This window comes from Mchenga conophoros, linkage group LG20 (genome assembly GCF_057382185.1).
Source record: "Mchenga conophoros isolate Kocher_MC1m ecotype Shallow Benthic linkage group LG20, M_conophoros_male_GT1.1, whole genome shotgun sequence".
Lineage (NCBI taxonomy): Eukaryota > Metazoa > Chordata > Actinopteri > Cichliformes > Cichlidae > Mchenga > Mchenga conophoros.
The window spans coordinates 25559542-25571417 of record NC_140545.1 but is presented as its reverse complement, the minus strand read 5'-3'; the positions used below and the strand labels follow the sequence as shown (position 1 = coordinate 25571417).

General features: G+C 41.7%; 1 protein-coding gene across 2 annotated transcripts in view; it reads left to right on the top strand.

Moving 5' to 3' along the window:
- nkain4 (sodium/potassium transporting ATPase interacting 4) overlaps positions 1 to 11876 on the top strand; it is a 53115-nt gene continuing 41239 nt past the window's right edge. The window contains exon 1 of one of the 2 annotated variants that reach the window (XM_085260629.1): positions 1 to 380. In XM_085260629.1, the coding sequence (XP_085116755.1) occupies positions 327 to 380 (54 nt within the window). In that variant the 5' untranslated portion in view covers positions 1 to 326. The remainder of the gene's footprint in view (positions 381 to 11876) is intronic. The other variant, XM_085260628.1, reaches the window with a different exon arrangement.

Sequence of the window (11876 nt, the reverse complement as noted above, 5' to 3'; positions counted from 1 at the left end):
ACCGCGACCACCTCCCACCCCCTCCTCCCTTTTTTTCTTTTCTTTTCTTTTTTTTTTTTTTTTACACACCGGCTTGCAACCACCCTCCCAGTCAGTCACCTCAAGTGCGGCCGAGCGGCTGGAGCGGAGGCAAACAAACACATCCAGAGCATCCGGAGCGACTCTCGTCTATCGTGTTTTGGGCTCAAGTAAAAGAGACCGGGGTGGAAGTGAAGAATGGGACGCCGGTGCTTGGATCAACACTGAGTCCTGCCGGCACACCGAGAGCTCCTCTGACTTTTTCTTTTTCCCCCTCCCAGAGTCACCGTGTTTTCACCGCTGACACAATGGGCTGCTGCAGCGGACGATGCACTCTCATCTTTATTTGCACTTTACAGCTGGTGAGTTGTTCCACACTTCTGCACTTTTTAGCTGTTAGAAGTTGTATTCTACGAGGAAGCCACTGCGTGTTTGACAAAGGAATTAGTTTCCAATACAGTGTCTGTTTTTACATGGGCAGGAGCTCGGCTTCTGTTGGAGGATGCTGAAAACTGATGAGGACATGTTAAATAATTTATTTATTTTTAACTTTAAGTAGGATCCTACTTAAAACAAATCTTCATTCGTCATGTCTACTGAATCCAGTTTATTTAAACATAGTAGTTCTGGGAATAATCGTGGATTTCTAACTTTTGTGTTTTAGTGAAGAAGTGTTGTGTTGACATGAGTTGTTGGTCCAAAGAACTCAACTTCTCTGAGCACCAGAAGCCTTAAGCAGCTGTACAGAGATATGACAGAGCAAATTTATACTAATCACAATATTATAATTGAGTCCCATCTTCCACCTGCACTAACCATCATTCTAACTAACCATCATCTTTGTATTGGTGTTACTTAAGTGTTCATATAGCCACTTAATGTATTTCACATTTGTGTAGTATAGTTCTCATGTAAAACATTGGCTAATATGTCAGTTTGTGAATTTTGAAATTAATTTCTACGAAATGTGTTTCTTGGAAATTCTAACCAGCTGTAATTTGCGAATTTTTAATAACAAGAGGAGGAAAAAGGTTGTTGAGAGATTTTAGTTTCTGATCAGTGGTGTGTGGGCTGTGACATTTTACTGATGATACGTCTCGGATGATGCTTCCTATTGACTCAGAGGCTAGCTTCCCTTTGCCATTATCCCGAGTGAAGTTTACCTGACAGGCTGTGACAGTGTTATTTATGATGGCATTAAAACTCAGCTTGCTCACACCATAAGCTCCCACGTAAATGCCACTTTCAGAAACAAACACAGCTATAAAATCGTCTCAAGACAAAGAGTGTAATGGGAAAGTTGTGATATATTGCACCACACGGAAGGGAATTCAAAATGGAGCATTAAAAACAAAAAGGAAGCAAGTATCAGCTGGTGTCAAACTTTAAAAATCCGGATTTAATAACAAAGCCCACAACTTCTAATTTGTAAAGTCTTTTGGCCCTAAAACCAACATTTTACACCAGTTTTTAGGTTTCTGGCTGCTGGGTTGTCTCGCGGTCATACCTTTTAAATACTGCAAGGCTGCTAAGAGCTCAATCGCTCTTTCAGCTCCTAAATATTTGTTTAAGCTCCTGCTATCTTCCTGCTGCTCAGTGTCTTGCTGTTCTTTTGTGTCTCGGACCTGTTCATCACAGTGTGAAGAACAGGGAACTCAGACTTTTTCTTGATAGTTTGCTTATTAGGCCACAGGGGTCTTTGTGTTGCCTCTTGATTAAAATGTGACTTGCTTCACTGGTGACACAAACAATCGTCTCACACTCGCGCGAATACAGTAGGCTATCAGCCCACTTTGAACCACACACCTGTTTTTCCTTCACAGTCCTCGGACCTTCTTGCCTCATTAGAGAGAAGGAGGCTGACCATTTGTTACGAGGTTTATAAAGCTGTCAACTAGCTGCCTAAAAAGTCCCCAAAGACTTCTGGAAACAGCTTTATTTTCCCCTGGCAGTATTTCTGGATGACCTGACACTTCCTGTCTGGAGGAACACACACATACACACATACACACACCTGCACATTGACACGTTTAAACTGCAGCGAGGGGTTGTATTAAACCCTGCCTGACCTTTGAAAAGGTCGTCAGGCAGTGTGTGTGTGTCTACGTATGTGTTCACATGAATATGCATGTGTATGTAGAGCAGCAAGAGGGACCCTCAATCTCCCCTGGCTGAAACCTATGCATTTAAAATGAGCCAGGTTATTCCCAGTCCATTAAAGGGTAAAACTACCATTAACAAAACAACATACTCTGCTCCTCAGATGTAAAAAAAAAAAAAAAAAAAAGCCCTTGTGAACCGCTGTGTGCTAATTAGCCTGGCAGAGTGCTTTGATCAAACCTCTTTTGGCATCTCGGCCATCCCCTAATTGAATTGTGGTGCGCTTTCCTCATCAACAGGCCGAGTGCTGGGACTGATCTCTCTGGGACAGAAGGCAACAGATAATGAGCCCGTATTGATCGAAAACGCCTCTGTTCCCTCTTCTCTTTGCAGCCTAACTGTTCCAGACAGTAGTGCTGGATGGTTGTCAGAACCCCGATCAGCTCCAGAGAATAGCGAGCGTTGGCAGGAAGCCCCGTCTGTGTAACGATTTGTTTGTACTCAGAGACACCAGGGAGCTCATTTTGTTATCAACCGGTTGGGTTTTTGAGGTGTTGACCTTAACTTGACCTGGAAGTAAAGCACTTCCATTGGTCAGATACAGGACCCAGTCTAGACATATGAATGTCAGCGACTTGCAATGACGAGGAGGTTGTCCTTAATAGAGCTGATGGTTATTGTGGCTCAGCGGAGCTTGATGATAGATGAAGGAGGCCTTTTCAGTGGTCATGGTGGTTTTTCAGGAGAGGGCAGACAGGCCAGCACACAAACGCACACACACACAATCACAGTGGGCAAAGGCAATGAACTTAGAAGTGAACATTGACCCTGACATAACTAGTCTGGCTACACTGACAGATGCGTCTCGCAGACACACCCACACAGTCACAGCTGCACATTCTTAACTTTGAGTTATAGGTTATTAGGTCTAGTGGTGGGTAAAGATTAGAGCCTTCGTACGAGTGCAGCTGTGTTTGACCTCTGACGAGACGAGGCAAGCAAAGGAAGAAAATTGAAGCTTTTTAAAAAAATTAATTAATTAATTTTTTAAATTTGATCACATGCAAGGAGAATAAACAATGTCCTTGTTGTCACAGTAGCTGCATAATTTGTGTCTAGGAAGGAAAAAGTCACCCACGGTACAGCGGCACAGGAGAACTGCAAGTTTTACCTCATGTTCACCCTTTAAAGGAGACTACCCACAAGCACCGTGTGAGTGTTTGTGTGTTACATCTTGCATCACACTGCCCACTTTTCCTCTAGTCTTTTGATGACAAAGCTGGAGAATATACTCGGTAGAGAAAGCTTCAGAGAAGAAAAGCGAGTTCAACCAAAGTACTTCCAAGAAAGTTTTTTAGCAGAAAAACAGAGCGCCTCGTCCTGAAGAGTGTTATCTCTAAAGGCGCAACATCATCCCTTGGCAAGCTTCACGTCATCTTCTACATATTACAAAGGATTTAGGTTGTGTTTCTCCCCAGTTTCCTCTGCTAACTCATCTGCTTTATGGAGGCACGAACATTCAAATTTCCTGCTGAATATTCATGATCTCAGACATGCTGGATGCCTCTAACATACTGTCTCTCTCGCCTCACTAATCTGTGTGTGCTAGCGGGCACACAACACATGGAAGGTCTTGGCCTGTAGCTTTGATATTGATGTGTCGCACAGCTATAATTAAGAATAATTACTGCAGCTGGAGCAAATTGTGTGGCAATAAAACACTATATGCTGTCAGACCAGCAAACCAGGGTGTGAGGGTTACTGCTGCTGTGTAATCCTTCCGTGCCTTGCAAATTTACTGGTGGCGTGATGTTTTGAAAGCTGTTTACTACAGAAATATGAGCGCAAGTGCTAGAATATTTTAATTTTCCCAGTTACAGATGCCTCGGACATCTGCTCAGTGGGTTTTGCTAAGTGCATTTGTGTGTAACTTCTTTACAGAGTGCCTGAGTGAACCTGGAGTCGTAGCTGTCTGATCAGTGATAATAAACTGCATTTCTTTGACATTGCCAGGTTGATGGAGGAGATAGGCCGGCAGGAATAAAATGAATGGTCGTAGTTCTTTATCGCTCCACTCCGTTCTCATTGTCTTCACCTCTCTGGTGCTCCTATTATGTTTTATAAAGCTTCTCTGGACTGTGATTTATATCACTGTGGGCACAAGCACATTTTTTACTATTTGTTTTGGCTTGCACAGATGGTGGAGGACTAAGGCAGCACCCGTACTTGAATTATCCATGCAAAAACAAAATGTGTTGTCAGTGTATGTTAGACTCCTCGCAAACTCTGTGTATTCACTGAATACCAATAGCAAAATGACTTCTTGGGTCGGTCTGTGTACACTCTCAGTCAGTCATAGTAATCTCATAGTAATCTAAGGAGCTTGGACAGAAAAGTGACTGGACTTATAAGTTTCTCAAAGACGTTGCACCTCTCATGTGATAAGCTTCTTCAGAACTGAAGTCATTGTCATTTTTTCAAGTACTTTACTACAGTATATAGCAAATTTACATCTGCTGTCCCCTGGCAGTTAGATGTTGAAAACAATATAAGTGATCATGCTCTGCCTTAAGCTTAACAGGGAAATGCATCCCTGCCCCCAGTCCACTTCTTGCAAATCTGGTAATGAGCTTGTATAAACTGTTTAAATCTTTAGGGGGTAAATCTTTTTGCCCCTGAGTTTTTCCACTTCTTTGTAAATTCTCTCACATCCACTCCAATGGTTTCAGCAATGTCCCTCCATGAATTTGCTGTCATTTGTGAGTCCTTTTGGTTGATGCAGCATTTATTTTTTTCTTACATTGAGATGATAATTGTTACTCTCTCACTGATAAATTTACAAAATTCAACAAAAAAAGTTTCTAGAAATGCATAAGAGTAATTGACAGTACTGTATAGGCCAGTTTCAACAGTTGCAGGCTTCGTCAGCCCTACATGTAGTTACATTTCTGGGGAGGTGCACATCAGGTTATGCTGTAGGTAATCCAGCAAAGAGCTGACACAGAATCTGAAAGATGCAACTGGATTTTCAGTAGATCAAGTGATTATTCTTATGGAAGGGAATTGGGTAGAAGATGCTAAGGTATGCCAAATACTACTTTGTTTTTGTTCCACCATGCAATACCATCTGGAAGGCATCTGTTTGGCAACTACTTCCATTTTTCAGTATGGCAATGATACCAAACACACCGCTAATGCAGAAAAACACACAATTGAACTCTATCTGTCATGGATTAGCCTCACCAGAGCCAGGAGCTCAGCATTATTGAAGCAGTGTGCAATCATCTTGTTAGGAAGAGAACATCCAACATCCAAAGAACAGCTATGAATGTCCTTCTACAAGATTTCAGAATTGTTCCTGAAGTCTACTTACATAAATTCTATATATTGTCATAGTGTATTTCCATATATGTTTGCATGTGTCCACAAATTGCTGCAATTATTTCCCAGCAAAACATAAAGAAATGAGGAATTGCTAAAGACATTTGTCCAGTACTGTAGCTTTGGATCTGTCCCGATATGTGCTTTGGTCTTAGAAGAATTGCTACTTGTATCATACAGTTTATACAAGCTGATTAACAGATTTGCAAGAAGTGGACTAGGTGGGGGAGGGTTACAATTTCCTGTTAAATCCTAGAGCAGCACCTATCAGCTAACGGACCAGGGACAACCGATGTAGAATTGTTCTATACTGTAGTTAAGTGTTCTTCCTGTTTTATAAACTAATAAATCAAACTAATCTGGAGTCAGTTGAACACACTATGAGGCCTTAATAATACATTTATTACATTATTATTTTTAAATGTATTTAAAAATAATAATGTAACAGCCTGCCCAACCTATTATAATTGATTAATTCTTTCTGCATTACAAATTGCTCTTCAAACTGCATTAGCTAAATAGAAAAAAGCATTTTTCTAAAAGAACGTTCACATGCAGAAGCCTATTTCCTTTCAAAAATTGCTGTGTGTGAAACGGGGAGCTCAAAGGTCTGACAGTAAATGACTATAGCTCACAGAGCTCCATTAGTTCAGATAATCTCAGAAATGAAGGTCTTAATCTCATCTTATATTGTCTATGGGCCCATATTCTTTTCGTTTTGAAGGTCATGCGGTTCACCGTAATTAGGTACCGTAGGTGTATGTGTGTAAGTGCTGTGCTTGTGCTGTCAAATAGACCCCCAGTGTTCAATGCTGATTGTGGTCTTGACCCAGGTGCTCTGTTGATTGCTATTCCTGAACAACCCTCATCCACAGAAGAGCAGTTTCTGACAGGTCATGCCTGACCTGAGCTGGAAAGTTGATTAAACAACAGCTTACAATGAGACACCAAGACAAGGTGACTCCGTAATAAATTCACAGTCACATCGCTGACTTCTGGAGCTCCAATGTGTCATCATCTCACCTTAGAGCTTAATGTAACCTGGGTACTCGGGGATGGGAAGCACTGCTTGAATCTGTAATGAATGTCTTTAGCATGTATCCTTTGTGGAAAGACAATAAGGCTCTGCGCGATCTTCTTTCCCTCTTTTTGTATCCTCCACCCCTCTACCCACCCTGTTTTCTTTTCTCCCCCTGCTGGGATCGCGGGCAGGTTGGAATATGTTTGCATTATTGATTACCATCTAATTTATCAGTGGGGCAACAGTCACTGGAGATTTGGAAGACATACAGATAGAAAGAGGGAGAGAAGCAGGGAGTCAAAAGAGGGGCGGTTGTGGTAGTTCAACCTCTCACCCTAGACCAATTATGAGCATGACCCTCGAGACCTGAGATCTCTACATTTCACTTTCCCCTTCCCCTCTCTTTCATTTTCTTTCATTCTCCGGCCCTCTTTCTGGTGCGCTGTTACCAGGGAAACCTTTACTTATACAATAAGATGCTGAGGAGCCTGCAGGTAATGAAAGCCAGCTTGTCAAAAGGAAGCTTGGTAATGTATGATGCAAATCTGAGTTAGCATGCTGAGAAGGGAGATGAGTGTTAGTAGACAACCTCTGGGCGTTAGACTGCAACGATGATGGCTCACATCCTTTTGTCAGGGCAGCTGTCACTCTAAAGATAACCTTACTTAAATGCAGTATGTATCCTCTAACCGTGCCGCAAAAATGTCTGAAATCCAACATTCGAATCAGTATGACCCACCTGGTTTGTTCACAAACTTTATCTGAGAGCAAGAATCAGCTGATCTCAAGCCAACCGTCAGCCGATGGCTTGTCTGATAGCCTTCAACCGACAAAGCCTAACATATTACAGGGAATATTACTTTAGATTGCCTACCGCTGCTTCTGCAAGCCGCTTTGCAGTCCACCTCAATCTCCTCTTCATGCTGTTGTGTCACCAGTTACTGATGCTTTCTCAGTTTTTTTTTTTTTTAATGGGTCAGTGTTGCGTGTCCCCACATGTGAAGATGAGGAGGTCCCAGTACATAACCATGCTACCAGTGCAGATGGCAATAACAGCCTTCTTTTGAATATAGTAGCCCTGACTGGAGCGGGCATGGTTATGCATTGGTTAGCACTGTTGCCTCATAAGAAGGTCCTGGGTCAAGACCAGACTGAGGCTTTTCTGTGTCTGCAGTGGTTCTCTCTGGGTACTCCGGCTTCCTCATAGTTCCAAAACACCCATGCATGATTCTGAATTGACTGTAGGTGTGAGTTTCTGTGACCCTAACCCTCCAGGGTATACCTCTCACCCTGTGACAGCTGTCTTAGTCCTCCACCCGCAACCCTGATTCGGACTAAAAAAAAAAGAATGGTCCTGACTGGAATGTGTTTATAATATACCTCTGTCCGTGATGAGATGTTTAACAGATTAAAGCAGCTAGGTGATGACCTTCACCGTCACGATATTGCTCATGGATGTGAGTTTATAATAATATGAGTGTTTGTCAAAAAACCCATCTCCTTTGTCCCTTGTTGCCCTTTTTACAACTATTTGCAATTTTAATGTCTTCAATTTACTAGACCATTAATTATGTTCTTAGAGAGAAAGCCGTGGACTGGGAAAATGTGACCGTGCACATATGCCCATCCATGCAGAGGCTTGTGCCAGTGTGCCTGTGTGTGTGTGTGTGTGTTCGTTCCACATCAATGATATTGCAATATTAAGCTATAATGGAGATAGAACTAGAACTATTTGCAAGCCCATTTCTCTCTTTCCATTCCAGTGGTTCCAGTGGTGTCATTTGTTATAGTGTGGCATCGAATAAATTGCTTGGGGAGCACCACAGCTGGGATGACTATCTTGACAGATCATACTCAATTGAATGGCTGCAATGCATATTCATCCCACTCAAATTCCCCCCCACAGTTTTTGGCAGCCTGTCCTTGTTTTACAAGCAGCTGATGACTTCACGGATGTTTTTGCTCTAATTGTGTTTTGTGATCAAATGGTCGGACAGCACGGATGCACGCAGCGTAACTTCCTCTACGGTGGATGAAAGATTACGAGTGATGGTATTATGATGAAAAGAGCAACATTACTGACTCAATTATGGAAAGCAGAGCTGGAGGGTGCAAACTGCTGACAGCTGTTTGCTGTTCTTGACTGCATATTTTTGATGAGAATTTCCTCTGTCGCTGCTAAATTGCCTACTTGTTAACTGGGGCGAAACCTAAACAGCTCTTTGTTAAATCTGGGACATGATGAAGCAGAAGAGTGGAGACGATTGGCTGGTTTAAGCTGCTCCCATTCTTAACTTTTTCTACCATCCCATCTATGGTTGATGTGTTTGGGTTTTAATCACCACTTTATTCTTGTAGTGCTTTTCTTCTATCATCTCCCTAGAAGATGTTGTTACTTTATATTTTTTGCACATGAACCTTTTTTTTAACGTGACCTGATATAATTTATTTCTTTTGGAGATGAAGTAAGATTCAGTCTGCTGTCATTTTTTTCAAGAAAAGCACACATACCCACTAAACTTACATTAAACCTCTGGTCTGAGGCTAAACTCATAAGAGCTGCTACATTTACCTGAAAGATGATGCAGTAAAGTCTCGTTTAACCTTCAATAACGTGAGCATTACTGTCCCTGATTAGCTTAAAAATGTTATCTGAAGGAGGAGAAAGAGGAAGAGATATTGAGCAAGACAGCCATTTACCAGAAACGAGAAGGCTTTCTGGTGTCACAGTGTACACATTTGGGTTATTTCTCAGTGTTAATCACCGAGTCAGCTTCATGACGAACATGTGCTAATTCCTCTCAGTGCTGGCCAATTTTTTCCAGGTGTATTATTCCATTCTCTAAGACTGCATGCATTAAAGGTTAACTATAAAAATATTACCTTACTTGTAACTAAAGATTTGCCAAGAACCTTTGGATGGGCTCAGTACATTTCCACCACGGGGACCAAGGTCTTAGTTAAGTTCTGAGGAAATTATTTTTAGGAATGTCCTGAATACTGTTTCTTTAGGCTCTGGGGCTTCAGTAGTAATCACCATGAAATTTCCAAAGATTAGGTAGGTGATTTTAACATTGCAGCTTCACATTCCTGCCCACTTCAAAACCAGAGAAGCCAAGAGAAATAAAGGTATGCAGAAAACTGATCTTCCATGCCTATTGATGATAGTCTCTCACAGTTGTTGCTTTTTCGTTGAGACAGTATGTCTTGTATGTCTGCTGCGCAAACACTGATTTAAATACATTATAGATTGACTGCTGTCTCATCAAAATCATGTTTAACGTCCATCTAAAAGATTTCTGAGAGTGGATGTAATAATTTTTAAGCAAAGTACAGCAAACTCAAAATAAAAGAAGTACAGGGTGAAGAAACTTCGTAGCAGATGGAGAAATGGAAGTGGGACAACTTTTACCCGTAATGAGGTCAGTGGACAGACAGGCTAAGAACTCTGAGTCTCAGCGTGAACGTATGCTATGAAGTAAGCTTGATTCACTTGAACTGATTAAGCTCAATTACCTGAGCTGGTTGTTGCCTCCAGTCCAGAAGATGTTTAAAACCTGATCCTAAAGCAAACACATGAGAGAGCGAGCACAACAACACAGGGCAGAATCCAAAAAGTTTAAAGTGGTTTGTCACAGTTCAGAGAGAGAGTTAGTTCAAAGCGCTGGCTTTTGTCACGTTTCTTTCAGGAGGGGCAGATTTACGTGCTCCCAGTAGCACTGACAGATTAGCATGTTATTAGTAGTAGGAACACTTACGGTTTTACATATTTCATCTTAAATAAGGTTGATTATTTTTTATATACTTAAAATAGCTTCTTCTTCTTCAAAAAAGAGATGCCCCGAGCACCTCTCTTCCCCTCTCTTTAGCACTGCCACTTAAGCAATTGATATTTAAAGGCACTAGCTTCTCTGTGTTTCATTGTGCAGGCCATATTTCAAACAGTGAAGAAGAAAGTGGCTTATGAAGGCACCCTACCTCTTAATCCCTGTCTCAGCTCTGCTAGACTAGGCACGACCAAGGGCTATCTATCTGTCCAACTCTCCATGTGCCCAATCAAAGCCACACACGCATACACACCACCACCACCACACACATACTGAGATTGGCACCATTAGTTACACTGCTACACAAGGACCAGGCAGCCACCAGAGTATAATAACTTTACCCAGGCAAGAGGTGAAAAATTGGATTGTAGAAAGTTTTTGAGAAGTACTTTAGTGCCTGCTGGGAGTCACAGAATAAAAGACAAGTCAGAGCAAAAAAAGAAAAGATATGACAGCCAGCCTCTGATTCATGGTTTGTCCCTGTTACTGTCCTGCTCCTTATTTAGTCTCAGAGTAAAGCATTTTAGTAGTTACCTCTAGTAACAGCAGTTTGGTCGCACTTCATTTAAGCACGGTGTCTTCTTGGAATCACTGAGGTTCATTTGCATATTGACACACAGACCCAAGATGATGTTCGTTTGACTCTAAACCTGGTCTGTTTCGTTTGTTATTCAGGACTGAGTGAACCTGTGAAAAACGTGTTTAAGGATTGTCCTAATCCACATGGAAAGGGTGATTTCCTGTTTCTCTGATCCACCTGTCTCTCAGTTCTTCCAGAAATTCACAAGAAAAAAAAAAAATACATGAAAATGACATTTCGGATAAAATGTGCAGCAGAAAAGTTTTCTAATTTGCTGTCTCGTCCAGACCCCTTAGACTAGTATCCCCTCAGGGGTATTTCAATACCCAAATTGGCAACCCCTTTAACGGGGCCATGCAGGAACTCATATTTCAGTTATTAGGTGTGGAAAAGTCAAAAAATTAGAAGAGACAAGCATGAATCTGGACTAGATTTTTTTAATAGTCTGCCATGCTTTGCGCTGACTTTGTCTCTATTCCCAGTAACTTCCAGCAGGCAGGATAGTGCCAGTTAGAGGGCAAGACACACGTGAAACATTAGTGCCTGTTTGAATATTACATACAAATTGGCCCTGTGAGTCTCATTTTATCTGGCTTGCTCTCACTGAGTCGTGTGTTTTTATGCAAGTAAAATCAACCATTAAAGCCAATGAGATAAGAAAACGGGAGATGGCCGAATAAGTAGGAGTTGTCTTTAATTTACCCCTCATATCTCCTGGCTCGCCTCAGTGTTGTCCTTCAGCCTGACAGTGTGAGTCAGAGTTATACGCTTGAACACAGAGGAGTCTGACTCATGCAGCCTAAAGTCATAAAGAATGGACACACGTACACGCACACACACACCTATCCTGATGACACATCTAGTAACATGTTATTAGAGGACATTTCACTGAGGACAAACAGAAAGAGAAACACTGATGTGATCTCTGGTATCTGCAGGCTAAGGTGGG